The sequence below is a fragment of the Benincasa hispida genome, chromosome 7 (genome assembly GCF_009727055.1).
Source record: "Benincasa hispida cultivar B227 chromosome 7, ASM972705v1, whole genome shotgun sequence".
NCBI classification, from domain to species: Eukaryota; Viridiplantae; Streptophyta; class Magnoliopsida; order Cucurbitales; family Cucurbitaceae; genus Benincasa; species Benincasa hispida.
In genome coordinates, this window is record NC_052355.1 from 42,146,114 (window position 1) to 42,166,101 (window position 19,988).

The 19,988-nt window shown below is 30.1% G+C and overlaps 1 protein-coding gene and 1 non-coding gene across 12 annotated transcripts; one reads left to right on the forward strand and one right to left on the reverse strand.

Annotated features, from left to right (window-relative positions):
• Window positions 1-1,371: 1,371 nt before the first annotated feature.
• Window positions 1,372-7,480, reverse strand: LOC120081637 (choline/ethanolaminephosphotransferase 1-like). Of its 11 annotated transcripts, none has more exons than XR_005482918.1 (21): window positions 7,346-7,480; window positions 6,843-6,987; window positions 6,506-6,515; window positions 6,368-6,418; window positions 6,001-6,078; window positions 5,838-5,913; window positions 5,711-5,733; window positions 5,502-5,602; window positions 5,145-5,239; window positions 4,979-5,047; window positions 4,498-4,567; window positions 4,239-4,302; window positions 4,081-4,121; window positions 3,908-3,992; window positions 3,546-3,608; window positions 3,258-3,316; window positions 3,103-3,155; window positions 2,801-2,873; window positions 2,374-2,418; window positions 2,200-2,250; window positions 1,372-1,933 (listed from the first exon to the last, which is right to left on the reverse strand). XR_005482918.1 is itself a non-coding variant. In XM_039036674.1 (20 exons), the coding sequence occupies exons 2-19, from the start codon at window positions 6,977-6,979 to the stop codon at window positions 2,397-2,399; spliced, it is 1,170 nt and encodes a 389-aa protein (XP_038892602.1). In that variant the 5' UTR covers window positions 6,980-6,987; window positions 7,346-7,480; the 3' UTR covers window positions 2,016-2,250; window positions 2,374-2,396. The 11 variants fall into 11 exon arrangements, 6 of the variants coding, with proteins under 6 accessions (XP_038892602.1, XP_038892607.1, XP_038892608.1 ...); XR_005482917.1 differs by having other exon boundaries at window positions 1,372-1,954; XR_005482916.1 differs by having other exon boundaries at window positions 2,122-2,250.
• Window positions 7,481-7,547: 67 nt separating this feature from the next.
• Window positions 7,548-7,619, forward strand: TRNAH-GUG. Its single transcript has one exon. It is a non-coding gene; the product is annotated as a tRNA-His (tRNA).
• The last annotated feature ends 12,369 nt before the right edge of the window (window positions 7,620-19,988 follow it).

Below are 19,988 nucleotides of genomic sequence, written 5' to 3' on the forward strand. Positions count from 1 at the left end.
TTCTTTTGTCCATGCGTCCACATATCTACTACTATCACATAGTGTGGCCCTAACCATTGCATGTTCTTCGGCGTCCACTATTAAGCAATGGGCCCATGCCATCGACGCATAGCCTTGTCATATGCTATAGCTTTGTCATGCATCATAGACGCATGCCTTCGACTATCAACGCATACTTCCATTGTCGCAAGCCCCTTCGTCGCATGCCTTGGTCCGTATTGACGCTTAAGCGCTTGGCCGCATCGACTTACCATGGCTCACTCGGCCGCGTCGACGCATGGATGCTTGGCATGGGCGTTGGCATCGACGCATGGGCACTTAGCATGGGCGCTGGGCATCGACGCATGCCACCCTCCAACGCCTGCCTTGCCCCGCATCCTAGTTTACCCCGTACACCCTCGCATGCCTACGTGCCTTTGCATCAGTGCACGCCCTTGCGTCAACTACTCACGCATGCAAGCCTACGATCGTTGTCCACACACCCCTTGCGTCCAATGATCAGCGAAACTTGGAGCCAACCACCCTCGCATCCGTAAGGCCAGCCATCCACACTTCCTTAAGGCCAGCCATTCACGCATCTCTTGCGTTCAGTGCAACTTAGGCCCTCGCATGCGCTGTCCATAGTGAAAACATTTGTTTCACTTGGCCACCTTTTGATCCTCTCCATTTCCACACAACCTCTAGAAACTTAGCACTAATGCATAAACAACACTTACCATTTTGTCTTGATCCAATATATATTTCTTTTAGTAATATTTCTTTAACATTTACTACTTAAAATTTCTTCCTCTCTTAGTAACCCACTACCCTGGATTTAAAATTAGGGTCTTACAACACCAGTGCAAGTACTCTTGCAGGTAGACTCCAACTCTAGTAACACATCTGAACCAAAGGAGTGCATCAGAAGAGAGACTGAAGAGCCCAAAGCGAGATACACGCACCAACATATGTCATGTAAACAATTTATAAGACATGCTGAAACAAAGCTTTTTTTAATATAAAATTCAGGAATTAAAACATGATATTGAATATTTAGAGACAAAAACCAAATAAATAAATAAACCTTAATTTAAAAAGAAATTTATACCTCACCGAACCCAACCACCAAATATAAAGTTGAACTCTTTGCATAATGCAAAAGCTATTAAGATTTAGGATTAAAAAATTTTAAGATATAAAAAAATGAGTGGAAAATATTAAAAGATTTAGAATAGTCCGAAACAATGTTTTTCTTTTTTATTTTTTTTTTAAAGACGAATTTCTAAAATCCATGAGTAAAAGATCAGCCCCACAAATGTATTTCAAAACATCTCTCATGTACGTGTTATACAAAATAATATCAATAAATTGTTTACAAAGGCAATAAATAAGTAGGACCTCAAATATTTCGCTTGCCACATATAAATTATATCATGCATTATTGAAAATTCGCATCATACAACATACTCCGAGGATGGTACTTTGGAGCAGAGAAAAAAAGGTAGAAGGTAGGGATCATAATAGTAAAAGTCGCACGCTCCATACACGCGCGAGCATTTTACATTATTGAAATACACAAAACCAACAGTTCGACAAAAAAACATTAATTTAATATTATAAAAAAGCTAACCCCCAGTTAAGTTGTAATATAGTTGGCATTTGGTAATGATGATGTCCCTATGGACTTCCCTTAATTAATAATTTTGCTATTGTTTATGTAACTTATAAGCTTTAACCAAGGAGTTAATGGGATTGTCACTTTCAATATTTATGCATGATTATGAGCATATCCTGTCTTGATAAAACAACAAAGATTATGCCTTACTTTTCATTTAATTTGAATGGGCTCATGATTAATTTCAAAACCAACATACCCCAGCTTACATTACATGCTCTAAGAAATATACCTTTGTTGTCTGACGTGCTCCATTTCCATTGGATGCTTCCCAATTCTCTGTGATCATAGATCAGATGGCTGAATCACATTTTCATCATTTAATCAGACTTTAGTGATTGGATTTGGACGTTCCAAATCATACAAAATAATAAGCACAAATATAGATATATAACATAATTTAGCTGCTTAATGTGTTTACAAGAAGGAAACTACAACTTCTGAATGAATTCTGAAACTTTACACACCCAGTATGATACGTGCAGAAATTCTGCTCAAGGATTCCATCTACAATCTACAGAGAGAGGAATATTGTTGATGGATACCTTACTGTGATTTAGCTACGATGTACAATCTACATGAAGGTAACCGAGATTCTGAAATAGCAAATGGAGCCGATATTCTGTCAGAGTTCAAAATTATCTAAGAACATTATATGATTAGCTTTATGAACACCTTGGCTCTTAACAAGTCAATAAGAAATGGAAGCAAGGGCATACCATTACAGAAAAACCAGCAGATTTCAACTTTCTTTCTTCATTATCCTGTTAGTCAAAGAAAGTACAATCAATCAGACACAGGCTTTCTCCATGTAAAATTATTGAAATAGACGATGAAATCAGAAGTCCCTTCCAAAAGAAGAGAGAAATCGATTCCTTTTTGGCTCTCATCGAGTACATGCCAAGTGCATATCTTGGATGATACATTCAAGCTCCAGTGATACCAAGCATAAGATAAACTTTCGACTCATGGTGGAAGTGAATTGATAACCATGTACAAGTAATGTCCATAAACCGAATTGTCAATAACAAAATCTCTCCAAAACTGATTATTGTCTGAACCAGCCAATAAATGAGAGAATCCGCTAGTATTTTTCCAATTTGTTAACTGGTAGAAATTTATTTCACGTGGCTAGTTCTCTCTCACCTGAAGCAGTGGATTCCCAAAGAACTTTTCATTTCTTCAATAACTGATGTGGCAAAGTGCAAATAGAGAGCACCTGAATGCGAAGAAAGATGAGAGTAAATATGATAAAGTAGAGTAGCACCAAAGCATCAAAATCTTCTCACAGCCTACAGAAATTTAACTGCTGAATTGAACTTAAGGGAAACATGATTTCCTAAAAGGAGCTCAATAACTAATAATCATTGAAGACTACATGAACAACCAACACAAACGACAGAGGAACCCATGATATCACATTTTTGTTATCAAGAAAATTGATGAACCTGTGTAGATGAAGTAACCAACCAGAACCAATCCCTCACCAAACACAGGAACCCTGAAACAGTTAATTCATATGGTTCATCAGTTAAGCGAGGTCCAATATCGACACCTAGTATGTCATTTCCATTAATTAATTGAAATAGGATGATAGATATACCCTCCACTAAGTCTTGCCGTCAGTGCATTCCCAATCGCAAATGGGAGATAGAAAAGTGACTGCAAAGTATGAATGAGAACTTCAATATCAGATATTATTCTACAATGGACTGTCAACGACTCAACAGACACCAAAGATACCTTTATTTATTATTAATATTATTATACAATATCTCGGGGGACATGTGCACAAAGACAATGTAACACAGTATGCAATAAACATCAGCTAGGAACTATGTATAAAGCTCAACTACAAACAGTTCCTAACAATATAAGTGGTGAAGAATACCATGCACATTCCAGTTTTCAAGCCCTTAGGTTCATCGCACAAATGAGCAAGAATCATTCTTCCCTACAAAAGATGGATTTTATTACAGGCCATTAATATCAGATGTTAAGAATACACCAATAATTTGGGGTGGGGGGGGGGAACTTTGATATGCCAACCAAGGAAAAGAGCAAATAGTAAACTTGATGGAAACAATTAGCTGATTCTTTCTTTCCTCTTTTTTTTTTTTTTTTCCTTTTAAAATATGTTCTCTAATTGAGTTAAAACAGAATTTGTATGGGTGGGATAAAATTTCCAATTAATCCGGCCAGGTGGCTGATATACTATTATCTAAACATTCACACCCAACATGAATATCTTACCACTAAGAATCCAAAGGCAAGGCCGCTTCCGGTTACAACCAAATGTGGATAATTCTTTATGAGGTCTGAAGGAGATAAGTAATCCCTACACGAGAATGAAAGTCATTCACGGAAGGAACAAGAGATACATATAGGAAAAGAAAAGTTTGATGTCCAATATCCCAAAATCGTACCATGCCAGGACTCCACCAAGGAGTACAGCAAATGGGCACAGCTGACATAAAAGAATTACAGAGTTGATTTACCAAACAACCAACAAACTGAGAGAATATATAGTAAGGAAGAAACTTGGCAAAATAGAATTGTCAAATTGCCCCTTTTGAGCTATTACCATTGCTAAAGCCAGTAACATACTTCCTTTTCTAGCCCGAACAACTTTATAGACATTGAAAACACTGCACAAAAGCACAACATATTGTAAATTAAACCTAACTTTATTTCACCAATAATTATAAGCTGAATGTGGGAATAGGCTTCACGTAATTTTTTAGTTCTAATATCTACAAGCCCACTAAACCACCTTTCCAGATATATTATCTAGCATTCAGTAGCATATTATTGCTAACAATATTACTAGTTTGTGTGCTTACTTAAATGCAACCGTGGGAATAACACCAAAAGCTGTCATTAGTAACATCACAGCACTGCTCATCGCAACATCTAACGTTCAAAAGAATAAATATTAGGCTTTGGCCACAGTTAACTAAAAGGAATTGAAAACATTGGCAGTAATCCAGCAGAGCATATACTGCAGGTCAAGCAAACCAACAATTCGTTACAGTATCAATAAAAACAGACTTACAATGATACCAAAAATTTTTACAAATTTTACAAACATGTTCAAATTTAAAATCTCAATAAATCTACCCAAATGACATTAGACTCGGACAATGTTAACAAAACTATTGGCAAGTAGGTGGCTATGGAAATAAAATAAGAACAATGCATCAAAACATTTTAATATATGTTGCTTTAAGCATATATATTTAAGAGTAGATTCAGTGTGCATTAAATGTAACAGAGTATGGGCAAGGAAAATGATGATGACATTAACCATAGAGTTAGAGTTACCAGGAAGCAACGGAACCCAGCTTAAAAATGGTATGGATTTTCCAAGAGGTTGAGCCCACCATTCAGCACCTAGAAAGTTAAGGAACTAAATCATAGTTACTTCTTACAGAGATGAAGGACGCTAATCATACGCAAAGTGGAGATAGAAAGAGAAGTAGGACTTTACCAACAAATGCTGTAAAAAAGTGAGATAGATAGATCAGCATAAGACCCTCTGTGGGTCCATTTATAGTTGGAAGAATTAGAGTATTGGTGAAATAACTGCATAGAAAGGGGTAGAATAAACAGAATGGAAAAAAGAAAAAAGAAATCAATTGTCTGCAAATCTGTACGAACTTGACATTGAAGAAAGAGAGAGAGAGATTATCATTTGTACTAGATTATTAGTTGATTTCCTAGCATTCAACAAATAACTAACAAGCCCATATCAAATTGCTACCAATAACTAACAAACCCATATCAAATAAGGTATGCAAGGGTTAAAAAAAAGTACGAATAATTACTGTGATTACTAACGACTTACTGTTCCCATGTAGCACCATAAAATGGAATGGCTGCAATAACCCATAACCAAAAAGTATTCCTTCCACACATAGCAGTGCTTCCAAAAGCTAAGGATTCGAACTGAAAAGAATTATAAGAACTTTCAGAAAATGGCAAGGTAGATACTTCAAAATTATGAATTGAAGACTCTAAAATTATGAGTTGAAGACTAAGGAAGAAGGTACCAACCGCGCATGCAAGTGCATCACATCCTAAGAAGGGATACATGGAAAGGAGAGAGCACATCTGTCAATATCTATCACACATAATCAACAGAATTGAGAAAAAAAAATATACATATGAAAAAGCAGGTCACCATGGTCAAAAAGTTCCCCCAATGGACTTGAGGAATTGGTTCTTCTTGCTTGTTTTCCATCAACAGCATCAAAAGTCTAGCACACAGGATAGAGTTGAACAATTTCTATATTAAAGCAAAGCAAAGGGGAACCGTCTAGACAATGAATAAAAATCAAACGAACCTGGTATAAGAAAAGGAGTAACCCATGGGCAAAATGAACCCATCTTGGTGGAGCTGAATCTAGATGAGGCGAATACACCTTAAACAGAAAAAAAATAGATAATACGTGAAAAGTGAGAGATTTTCAATATAGTATTTATCGGTAGCTTCTAGCAAAAACGATTCCACAACAAATCATTTTTCAGTCACATGCAAATGAACCAGGAAATAAAGTTCCAGAATCCACATTTTACTTGCTGTGTTTGGTTTGAACAAAAAAGTTTAACTAAATGCTAAAATCTATATAGACAAGCTACCTACAGTAAGAAAAAGGTTGAATTGATAAATACGTTAAAAAAAAATGTATGGTCAGATTGATTGACACTCACATAGCCAAGCAGTGCAGATGTGACCAAAAAAATGAATCCAGCAAAAGTTATCTGACATAAAAGGACATATAAGAAGAGCAATTCCAACAAATATGAGGTAGAAATGACAAGTCAGTGCCAGATGTAAGATCAATTCACCATGTTTGGGCTGAAGACGTCCTCAGAGAGAAACAGAGAGAAGAAGAAGTCGGTGTAATTCCGAGGAAAGAACCATTTCCAAAATTCACGAAAAAAAATCATTAATATAGAAAGAAAAAACAATTTATGTGCTAAAGACTTATTTAAAGCTAAATGAGATCCAGAATAAACAAAATTAGAAACTTCAGAGCCTGGATTTATATGCCAAAGATTTATCTAAAGCTAGCAACTAACTTGAGTTTGTAAAGGAAAACATGGAGCAACACGCCATAAAATTCAGTCGCGTAAACTAAAATAACTTCGAAAACTCATATAACCTAAAAGATGAAACACTTACGGCATCCAAAGAGGAAAGAAATTCACGAAACGGCTCCAGAAGGGTTGCAAGACATATTTCGCCATAAAAGAGTTATCCTCACCACGGTACTTGTATCTTCGGAGAGCCGCCACGCCATGTGCTCCGATATAGCCCATCTCTTTCACTGTTTAAGAAACTCAAATCACTCCAAAGACTACCTACCAATAACAAAAGTATAAAACTCGATAACAAGCAGATATGCGGTGCAATTGTTTGCTTCACTTCCGTTTTCTTTGTATTGATGGCGAAAACTCAGTATCCATTTAGTAGGCGTTTTCAAAGATTAAAGAACACTCCGACTAGAGTGACAACTGAAAAGCATAGATTGAGAGAGAATTCGCAAAGTAAAGCAAACGACTTACAGCCTTGAAATCAACAGAGTCCAACGAAAATAACAAAGGTATTGATAGAAACTTTGATTTTCCAGCCAAAAGCTTGAACAAGAATTCTCAAAATAACATGCGACCGTTGAAGTAACTCACCGAGAATCGAAAAGAATGGTTGAATGATCTGATGGAGAATATTCGAGGGCGCCAACTGGTTCGAGCCAGACGTTTCGCTGTCTTCCCTCCCGCCCTGAAGCTTGAAGCCAGGGTAACCGACTCCATTTTTCGTCTTTTTTCACATATAAAACGTCATCGTTGCATTATTGAATAAAAATTATTAAAATTTAGCGACAACAAAGTGGCTGTAGTTTAGTGGTAAGAATTCTACGTTGTGGCCGTAGAGACCTGGGCTCGAATCCCAGCAGCCACAATTAGTGAATTTTTTTTATCTTTTAAACGAAAATGTAAATGCCCAGTTTGAGCAGCATCAGGCCCATACTTGCTTGTCAAAAGCCCAAATTGAAATATAACAAATCTTTGGGCATTTCATTTTGTCGTGGAGCAGAAGGCCCATTTTGCACTTACTAAGACCTGTTCATGAAGAAAAATAAGCCTAATCAGAAAAGTATACCTTTTGACTTTTTAAAAATGATTGGGTAAATTGCAAAATCACCCATAAAATACGGTGGTAGTTGTAATTACACCCTTAAACTTTTAATTATAAGAATTAGACTCTTAAACTTCTAAACTTGTTAAAATTAGACCTTCAAAGTTACAATAATTGTAAAAATTGGACCCATAAATCATAAAATTGAACCCTCAAACTTATACAAAAGTTATAATTGCAACTACCACCGTACTTTAGTAGGGTTTTTGTAATTTACCCAAAATTCTAAGAAACACTTTTGTTCTCTTGATTTTATTTGTAACAATTTAGTCCATAAACTTTAATAAGTGATAATTTAGTCCATATACTTTATAATTGTTAAACATTTAGTCATATCGTGAAAGTTTTTATAAAATTAAAAATATATATATATACGTGCATGTAGTGATATAAATTGATTTGAGATCAGATTTTTTTTCATCTATACTATATATAGAAGAGGCTACAAAGGGAGAATCTCTCCTTTTCTTTTTCGCCCACATCAAGTCTATTTTTTTATTTGTTGGTGGGATGTGACTGTTTGAATATACATGTCTTTTAAGTTATTTTGCACTTCAATGATGGCACGCAATTGTTCAAATTTAAGTCTCTTTTAAGTCCAATAGGTGCACTTGATGTTGATGAGATATGTTTATTTAGGTGGGGTGGTTATACGCCGAACCGGTGTATCCATTCATGTATGGATATGATCCATGTATAAATTTACAAAAGTTATATGAAAATTTGAAATACCATAAATTTTGAAAACTTCCAAAAATGTCTATATAAAATATGTAAACTAAATCACTTGGAATGATTGAGTCATTGATGCTCTTCCGCAAGTTTTCATGAACCTCTTCCCTTTTGATATTTGGTTTTTTTTTTTTTTTTTTAAAGAAATGTTTGGCTTCATTTTTGCTTAATTGCTTGTAACCTAAAAATTATAACAATATGCTTTGTTGTGGAGTACTGAAGTTCTATGGCAGTATTATATTATGACCCGTTATTGTTATATTCCCAAAAACGGTTTTCAAGTTCTTTTGAAATTCATCAAAACATAAGAAAATTTTAAAAATTCTTCACAAGTATGTTCTTTAACTTCCCTCAAATTCTAGTCCATGACAAAAATTTATTTATCTCATCTAGGTTTTCTTAAGTATATTTTGAGACTAATATTGGAATATTAGAAGAAAAAAAAAGTTTGTTAAAATGTTGTAAATCAATCCAAATTTTGATGATATTTTGGAAAGGTATACACAAAAGTTAATAAGAGATGACACAATGAAAACAAAGTTTTAGAAAGACATTTAATTTAGTAAGAAAAGAATAAAGAATTTAGAGAGAAACATAATTAGAGAAAGGGAGCAATCCTGGAGAGAAATAAGTTAGAATGATACAAAAACTTTAACAGAAAAATGTTATCGAGAGTAAAGAATGAATTTGAAATAATAAAAAAATTTATGAGCAAATTTTATAGAGAATTTAGTGATATGAGACCTGAAATTTTATGGTAGATGAAAAGTATTCATAGACATATACGATCAATTTCATTTTAAAGCTTTTTTTTAATAAAATACGTTAGTGTCTAACCTTCTATAAAGTAAAAGATAATCTATTTTGCTACTATTAAAAGTTTTGTGATCATAAAAACTAAGTTTAGATATTATCTATTTATATATATATAAATTAAATACTAGTTTTAAAATTTAAATTAAAACTTCAGCATTTTACGTGTAACAGTGATGGTTACGTATTAATGATATTTGAATGGATTCTTAGGCTACGTAGATTCAAAATCCAGCTGTAAATGATTCTGGTTCAAACTATGTCTTGAAGGTTTAATAAAAGTATTCATTTCAAACTATGTCCTAGAGGTTTAATAAAAGTATTCATTTCTTTTAAAAAATAAAAATAAAATCAACATTCTACGCGTGCAACATGTATTCATTACTCGTAATAAAAATTGATAATTAATTTTGATGAAATTTTTCATGATGAGGACTAAAATGTAATAAATTTGAAAGTACATGAATTAAATTTTATCCACTATAGTTTAGGAACTGAATGTAACTTCCCTAAACGTTCAGGGACCCAAAGTGTTTTTTAAACAAATTCGATTAAAATTGATCTGAATTTAAAAGAAGAAAAATAAATGTTAATGTGAACATAACTCAACTAGTATAAAGTTCGTACTCTCAATTATCCCATTTATGATAAAAAAAAAAAAAAAAAAAAAAGATTAAAATGGAACTAAAAAATCGATTAATTAAAATGTATATATTGTCTATGCATGATGATACATATTTTACATAATCTTTAGTAACTATTTGTTGTAGCTAATTTATAATGATTCAAGATAGCAAGTTTGGCCTAATTTTAACCCAAATAGTCAATATAAGTATTTTTCTAGTTCAAGAATAGTTTATATTTAGATCCTCTTTGTTTACCTAATTTATAATTCTATATTTTCTAATGCAAAAAATGGAATCCAGGGTATATTTTGATTACTGTTTAATTGTAGGCTAATCAAAAATAAAGGTTCCATTAATTAACTTCAAATCATTAGGATTTAGATAGACAAGCAGATCTTCGAAGTCTCAATCTTTTTAGAGTCGAAATAATTTTTAGCTTTAATTAATTTCTTTTTCTCTTTCCAATTTAACTTTTTTTGATGCAACGTTAAATCAAATTATTATGAGAAAATGTATGTGGAAACATTGTCTTGGAAAGGGAGAGAGATGTAAATAATGCGAATTATTTATTCGAATTTGATGTGTGAGAAAATGTGATTTTATTTTATTTTATTTTATTTTGCTTTTAAATTCCAAAGCAAAGTTCTAACTTTTGTCACGTCTCAACAAAAGGATTTAAAAGGCAGCTAGGCTGTGTCCTTCTTTTCATCCCTTTAGTTTTGATAGGACTACAATAGCACAACCCATATTAATTATTTTCCACTTTTTTTTCATGGTTTTTTTTTTTTTTTTTTTTTTTTTTTTTTTTTTTTTTTTTTTTAGTCTTTATATTTTCAAGTTTGATTTCGATCTATGGAATTTTAAAATATTTATTTTAGACCTTAAATTTTAAAGTTTGATTTATTTTGGAGATTCAAGTGCCAAAATAAACAACAACAAAAATAAAACAAAAGGTTTAAACATTATTTTGGTCCCTAAGCTTTGAATTTTGATTTACTTTGGTCCTAAACTTTAAAAATGTATGCTTTAGTCCCTAAACTTCTAAAAAATGTCTATTTCGAATCTTACTGTTAAAATTCTATTAACTTTTAAGGATGAAATCTGTTTACAGATGAAATTGTATCTAAGATGTCAACTAGAGACGTGTATTTAACTTACGGGGCTGAGGCCCCGTGGGACCCCACCTCAAATGGGTTGGGGAATCCTTGATTAGACTGGGAATGGTGGAGGAAATGGGAAGAAAATATATTCCCGACTCCATCTCTCGGTTACATATCTAATTTTTATATAATGTTTTAACACACGCGCGCGCACGGACGGACGGACGGACGGACACGCACGCACGCGCACGCGCACCCACCCCCCTTATTAAGTAGAGCTTAAGATATATTGTTGAAATTTATGAAAATTAAACATTTTAATCCTATATTTCTCACATATGAATGAGATATTTAACTATTTAAATATAAAAAATTGATATAGTGATTTAAGTTAATAGTTCCTTTTTTTTTTTGTAAAAAAATCCAAACGGAGAAAAATTCCCCGAGGAACCTGATCCCCACAAATTTTCCATGGGAAATTTTGTGTGGATGGGGGATGAAATGGATCGCGGGAACGCCATCCCCGATCCTGCCTTGCCCTATGGACATTTATAATACCAATGACCAATGCACCCAAAAAGTGAAATGGTCAAAATCTCGAACTTAAAATGACTTTTGAAATCCTATAAAAATCACTTCAATGCCTAATTTAAATTTGAAACCCTAGATTTTTTGGCGTCGCTAACTTATTTGATAATTTAGTCATCTAAATATACAAGCCATCTCACTATTCTATTTAAGAGTTAATAAAATTTTAATAGCATGGGCCAAAGCAGGTAATTTTTAAAAGTTTTAAAGATTAGAATGAACGTTTTTTAAAGTTTATGGATCAAAATAGAACAAAATTTAAAGTTTAAGGACGAAAATAGAATTTAAAGTTTAAACCAAAACAAAAATATAAAGACCAAAATAGTATTTAAACAAATAATAATAATTTCTTGTCTGTTAAATTATCATTTTAATCCATCATTATTTAATGCATATTTATATTTTATTTTATTTGTTTATATGATTATTGTAGCAATATTCAAGCTTTAATTTGTTAAGCTCTAATTTAACAACCATAAATGTCTTGATGAGTAATGAATAAATAGCTTTCAAACTTTTAACAACTTTAACAAAAAAAAAAAAAAAAAATCTGATTATATTTTCTCTCTGTTTTAAATTAATGAGGTTATTTTTCTTTAAAAGAAAACATTCCTTAGAGATTAATCAAGAAAGCTATTTTACACCAAAAATTCAAATTAAGACCAAGCTATACTTTGAAAAATATATTCTATGGGTTTGTACCTACCAATGAGCTAGTGGTGCATATGTAATAAAAATTTGTCCTATGTTACATTAAATTATTTTTATATAATGAATTATTCTTACATGAAATTTTATTCTCCCACTCATCTCGAATAAATCATGGTAAATTTGAGAATCCCAAAACATTTTTTTTAATTATATATTTCTTTTTCCTCTTTGTGGTGTCTCATTCTTGTCCTTAATTTCCACTAAGATCCAAAGGACATTTTAGTCTGAAAATAGGGACGTGATTGTCTCGTAGTTTTGTCGAAAATGAATTATAATAATAATAAGGATAACTTTGATCACTGTATCAATTTAAACCTTAAATTTTAGGGATTGTATCAATTTAAACCATGAACTTTAAGATTTGTATCAATTTAAACTCCAAATTAATAATTATATCAAGTTAAATCATGAACTTTCATAATTATATCAATTTAAACCCTGAACATTCATATGTGTATCTAAATAAAACATAATAGAGAGTTTAAGTTGATACAATTATAAAAGTTCAGGATTTAAATTAATACAGTTATAAAAATTCAAGGTTTAAATTGATACAATTATTAATTTGGAGTTTAAATTGATACAATTATTAGTTTGTAGTTTAAATCGATATAACACGTAAAGTGATATTTACCTTAATAAATAATAATATGATGATAATGATAATAATAATAATAGTAATAAAGGCATTAAAAATGTACATGGAAAGAATCTTAGACCCAAAATCCCACAACTTATGTACATATATTTAGTACACCCATACAAAAATAAAACAAAATAAAAAGTTGGTGGGGGAAAAAAGAGAAATGATTTATTTTGTGATATTAAAAAAAAAAATCGTTAGGGTTTTGTAGAAACTGTTAATGAGAAAAGAGTGATAATTTGAAATGAAAAGGAAACAATAATTGAGCAGTGATTTGGGAGTTGGGTTCATTGCATGCATAAGTGTCTTTGAAAAAGGAGTTGGCTTTCTTTTTGACTCTTTCATTTCCTTTTGGTTTGCATGTCTTACTCTCAGCTGTTGCAAAGCAAGAAGTGGGTGGAAGTAAAGCAATACCAACTTCAAAACCCTAAGGAAAAAAAAAAAAAAAAAAAAAAACAGATTGATATCTAAATCATCAAATTCTAGAGGTTAGGGATGTTCGGGTTGAGTTGGATTGGATTGAAGAATTTTTTTAGATCCAATCTAATTGTTTCGGTTGTCAATTTATTCAATCAAAATAACCTCTCAGTCATGAAATGTTTGGATTAGATTAGTTCGGGTTACTGGGATCATTTATTTAAATTTTTGTTCTAAAAGAAAGTAAAATGTTAATAGGTAAAAAATTGATTTAATTATTTTCATATATTGAATTAAGATTAACAACTCAATTTCAATATATATAATATGAAATCTGTAAATACTAAAAAAACTATTTTTAAGAGTTGTTGGAGAATATTACAAAAAAAAAAAAAAAAAACTAATGAAATTAAATAAAACTAAATTAAATATATGTATATCAAATTGTATCATAAGTAAAAAAGTATACATTTTAAATTTTATAATAAATTCGGATTGATTCGGGTTCTTTTAGGTGAACCCATGAACCAATCCAACATATATAAGTTTCATTTATTTGAATTCAACCCAACTCAAACCACACGGATTGGGTGGGTTGATCGATTTTTTCGAGTCATTGATTTTTTTGAACACTCCTTTAAGAGGTAGATTTGATCTCTAAATTAGAAAGTCGCATAAATATATCTGATGAATGATTCAAATTAAAAGAATCAATGCGATTTTTTTAGTACAATTGGAGGGGAAAAAATTTGCATAATAAATTTCATGATTACTAGTATATTCGTATGTCAATTAAGTTATGCTTATTTTGCAAAAAAAAAAAAAAATCAATGCAATTAACATGTACTTTTAGTGATCTTCGATGACATTATATGATATATATTGCATAACTTTAGTTGGAACTATGACATTAGCATTTTTGTGGTGATGAAGAGACTTATTTATTTAAGATATTAATTAAGTAAAGTATCTTTTTCTAGCCTAATTATTTCAATACAATCAATCTTCTAAATCTACGTTATATTTAGATTAAAATGTTATTTTAATTTTCATACTTTGAAATTTGTTTAATTTTAGTTCATGTATTTTTAATTGTACAATTTTATTAGTTTCTATATTTTTAATAAATCTTAAATTTAATCTCTCAAAATTAATTTGTACTGAAATTGATGGTAGAAATTATTAAAGTACGTCAATTTGATTTCTAAAAACTTAGAATTTCAAGTATTCATTATTTAAAGATTTTAAAAACCAGATAGACATTAAGCTGAAAATAACCTACGACAAATATGGTCTTTTGTTGATAATCCTAAACCAAAATTATTATACATATATTATACATATATGATTGACAACTTCGATAACTACCATTCTTTTCAAGTGTCATCATATGTAACGATGATGGTTAAAAATAGTGGAGAAATTTGATTCCTTATTCATTCATTTTGTTAACTTATTTTAAAGTCATTTACCTATTTTTTTTTTCAATTATGCTTTCGACATCATCTTCCAAACGTCTACAATCCATATCCACTACCAAACAATCAACAGATATCTTCACCAAAGCACTATCTCCTTCTCGTTTCACTCAATTACTTCGCAAAACTCAAGTTAGTCTCTACCCTACCATCTTGAATTTGAAGGAGGGTGTGTTAACATATTTTATGTCATTTGCCTGATTTAGGCTAATTAAAATCTTCTATTAATTAGAATATCAATATACTTTCCTTTTATGATGATTCTCTGTGTATATCTATCCATGTATTATTTCTACAATTAACACAATATACTAAATATAATAAAAGTCAATACATTTTTAATGTATTCGACTAGTCCTTATCGAAACTTGAACAAACTAATTATAATTTTGAGATCAATAATATCAATATATGTCAAATGAACTAGATTCATGTTGGTATGAAAATATAATATTTAAAAAGTATAGAAGCAACTTAAACAAGTTATTTAAACTTTATAAAGACTTTGGAAAATGAAGTTAATTTGGACATGGGGCTTTCAAGAAAATAAAAGTTATCCAAATAGTGGACCCCTTGAATCCACTTTGGTGGTGTATTTAGAACACTTAGAACATGAAGAGCAAGTCCACTGTTTGGTGTTTGACATTTGGACTACTTTTCTAATTTATTCAATTATGTTTGTGTCATTTCAATAATTTGGAGCTTCATATATCCCTTTTCATTTTAATTATTCTGACTTTATTATTTAGTTTACCTTGTATTTTATTCTTGATCGTTTCTGACTTTGTTTTTAAGCTCCGTTTGAGTTGATTCGGGACAAAAATGTTTTTTAAAAAGTTCATTTTTATTTATTTATTTTTTTATAAAAACGGATTAAAATACATATGAAAGTTATTGAGTAGTTGTCATACACTTCAATTTCTTCTAAAATGACTTATATTTTAAAATAAACACTTGAAAATGTATTCCAAATTCACCTAAGATACTTGGTTTTTTACTTTCATCATCTTCTCTTTAATCTACCTAATTCTCCATCTTCATTGTTAGATGTTACTTCAGTTATGAACATAATTTGTGTTTAAAACTTTCACTAGGTGTATCGATTTTTATCATCAACTTTCAATTTAATAAAATTAAATTAAGTAATTATNATATAAAGGGTTGTTTTTAAATATAGAAAAATAAGTCAATTTATTTAAAAATATAGCAAAATATCATTGTCTATCACTAATAGATATTGATAGACATCTATCAAGGTGTGTATGTTTATATAAAGCTTTTACCATTAACGGGTAATTTAAATATTACTCAATTGATTATGATATATTTTATTGGTGAAGATGTTAGTGGTTTGATCATCATTTAAGGGAAAAAAAAAGTTTACTGACTCAAATTTTGATAACTTTAATACATACTGCAACCTTTACTTTAAAACTGAAAGATTATTGTTCTATGATTGACATTGTGAATGGACTTAATCCAATTATTTTGTATAAAATTTGTTGTTGTTGTAATTAATGAATTTTTTTTTTTTTTTTGGAGGATTTAGCTTTAAAATTGAAAGATGTGGTGAATTTGGCAAAAGTCGGTGAATACAGTTTTATTTTGTTCAAATAATAGGTAAATTTGAGTCGTCCCTTCTGTGTTTTCAGTGTTTTGTTTCAATATATTTTTTTTTTTGTTAAATATAATGAAACAATTTTAATGATAAATACCGAATTGAATTGTTAAATATAAGAAAATTAAGGTTTTTTACCATATTCTTTTTGTAATTGAAGTACTAGTTAAACTTGATAAATTTTGTTATCCAAATGCCCAATCAACTCTACCAATCATAATCACAAGAGACATCCTAAATCATTGAATGATTTTATGATTTTGCATTTATGACATCATTGAATTAATGCAATGATTGTTTTTCTGAGACAAATGTCTAAGTTCTTGATTATTACAACTCAACTTCTAAATGATAGATATTCTTAAATCTACTGTTGATTAATTCTTTTGTTCCAATAAACAAACCAAGAGACTAGATAATTTGAAGGGTTTTGATTTGTCTTTCACATTTTACAACAGGGTCATTTTAAATATTCCTTGAACGGTGAGATCTAACATTGGAAAAAAAATCAAGGAATCTCGTCATTTTTATAAGATATATGATTAATATACATGATTTATTTATTCAATTACTAAATATCTCTTATAGATTATTGTAATTATTTTAAGAGAGAAATAATTATGAAGAAAAAAACAACTAACTTGAATACACTGTAAGAAAGACAGTTTTTAGCAACGAAATTGAAACGTTGCTAATAGGCACAGATTTGTTGTAAAAACCTTCAGCGACGTAAATATTAACATCGAATGAAACGTCACTAAAACCTTGTTGGTAAATATCTTTTATGCAACGTTCTTTTAGAAATGTCACAAATTGTAACAAAAGCAGTTTTCGTCGGAAATTATTTACGACAAAACGTTTTTCTGTCGCAAACATTTTTGCTACAAAAATATATTTAGTCGCAAAAGCTTGAATTTATTAAAAATATATATTCATTCAATTTATGATAATGACATTTCTTGCTTCTTTTCCTATATTTTGTATTTCAAGTCTAATAAACATTTTGTATATACAAATAATCAAATAAAATAATATAAGACAAAATATGTTTATATAAAGGTTGAAAGTTAATATATACATGTAGCAATTTTTTGTGTAAAATTTTGAAATTACAAAATAATTGAACGAATATAATGCTTAAGCTATAATGTCTACAAAATAAATAAATAACATTACTAAATGTTCTATCTACAAAGATGTAAGGAGTCTACTAAGAGAACAAAATCATAATTATAGTTAAAAATAACTTACCATTATAGTTAAAAAGAACTTACCATTCTCCCACCTAAAATTATGAGTGATAAAATTCAACTAATAGAACAAGATCAAGATGTAAAATGTAAAATTTTAATGTTCAATGGATTCAATAGGATAAAAATCACAAAATAGGATCTAAATCAAATTGCACAATAAGACTAGAATCAAATTTTAATCACACACAAGAGACTCAAAATTACTAATCACACATTTCGGCTTATTACAATTTAGTCACACAAACCATGCTTCAAGTCAAATAAATAAACTCTAAATCAAACTTTAATCACATAAATAACTTTCAAATGAAACTATTGAATGCACAATAGATTCAAAGTCGCAATTCAAGCAAACAATAAACTTTGAAACAAACTTCAATCATATAAATAACATTCAAATAACACTTTAATCATACACATTTTCTCCAATATACAAAATATATTCAAGATAAACATGTTGAAGGCTTACTACTTGCAATTTCACATATAGAAAAAACACATAAGAAAATGTCTTAGTAATAATATTACCTACCTGAGGTTTAGACACCAAAATGTAGAGTTGGGCAACTTTGCAAAATAATAAATAAGAAAAATACAATGAGTAGAGTCATTGTACTTTACTATCGGAACAAATCAATACCATAAGCATAACAGTTTGTTGCTATCACAAACTTAAAAACTAAACAACTCTCCCCTTTCAAACATGAGCAAAGTCACATTTATCAATCATGAATGACCTATTATCACAGTAACAATATTTTTAAGTTACTTAAATATAAGTAAACTTTTTCAAATTCCATTGTCACAATCATGATATATATATAATTTTCGACTTAAGTCATGAATCAAATCATAATACACTAAAATCAAATATTAAACTTGAAGAGGCTCAATAACAAAGTTCTAATCCTACAATAACCTTCATAATCATACTTTTAATGGACACACAATAAACTAAAAAAATCATACTTTCATCCAATAATAAGCTCTAAATCAAATTTCAATTGCATAAATAGACTAATTAGACAAATATTTCTCAAAAACAAAGTTTAAGCTAAAAAAACATAATGCAAAATTTTACATACCTTCAAATACTTAACCAAAAAACAATTCAAGCTCGAACATCTCTAGATAAAAAGGAAACAAAAAACCTTAAAAATGAGAGAAAATCCCAAATAAAATGAAACAAATTAGTTGAAATTGAAGAAATACCTTTGAACACAAAAACTAAAAGAAGCTCAAAATCGAAGAAAACACACACCCCTTTCTAAAAATCGAAGAAAACTCACACCCCTTTCTAAAAATCAGAAGAACTACCTTCATTCTTGGAAGAACTTCTCTCCATGCGAAATGGAAGAATTTGCACCCTAAACCTTCAAAATCAACCTCTAAATGTCCAGGAAAAATGAAAACCTTAAATGGAGTTTAAAGAAGGTGAGTGGTGAAAGGGTCAAAATTAAAACATTTTTTCCTTCGCATGTTTAATTCGTCACAAACTACGACGAAAATAAAATATTGTTGCAAGATTTAAGCGGAAAAAAAATTCTATTGCTAGCTTTGCAATGAATTTTCTCTTTGTCACAAGATTTAAACGATGAAAAAGCAATTCGTCACAAAAGTTGATCGTCGTTGTAATTTCATCGCTAAAACCATTTTTTGTTACAATGATATCGCTCGATTAGCATTGGTTGAGATACATGTCCTTGACCAAATAGTGAAAGTTTGAATCCCTACCCCATAAGTTGTTGGATTGAAGAGGAAATAAAAATGAAAATTAAATTTTTATTTAATTGAATACTATGATTATTAGGTAAATTTCATGTAAACCAAATTAAGAATAAATTAAAGATCTAGTCTCTAATACCCCTTTTGGTAACCATTTGATTTTTTATTTTTGTTTTTTAAGATTAAGCCTAATTCATCTACATTTTTTACAATGATTTTCATCATTCTTAAGTACAATTATTGAATTTTTAGCCAAATTTAAAAAATAAAAACAACTTTTTGAAAGCTACTTTTTTTAGTTCTCAAAATTTTTAGCTTGATTTTTTAAACTATTAGTGAAAAGTAAATAACAAATTAAGAAATTTGAATGTGGAAGTAGTGTACATAAACTTAATTTTCAAAAACAAAAACTAAAAATAAAATGGTTA

Bases quoted from the DNA above. Each gene is read 5' to 3' on its own strand.
- LOC120081637 (XM_039036674.1), bottom strand. From the start codon at position 6,979: ATGGGCTATATCGGAGCACATGGCGTGGCGGCTCTCCGAAGATACAAG. The intron at 5,048-5,144 runs GTAAAGTCCTAC...TTAACTTTCTAG, and splicing joins CTTTTTTACAGCATTTGTTG to GTGCTGAATGGTGGGCTCAA. The intron at 3,317-3,545 runs GTATTCTTCACC...CATACTTTGCAG, and splicing joins TGAAAACTGGAATGTGCATG to TCACTTTTCTATCTCCCATT.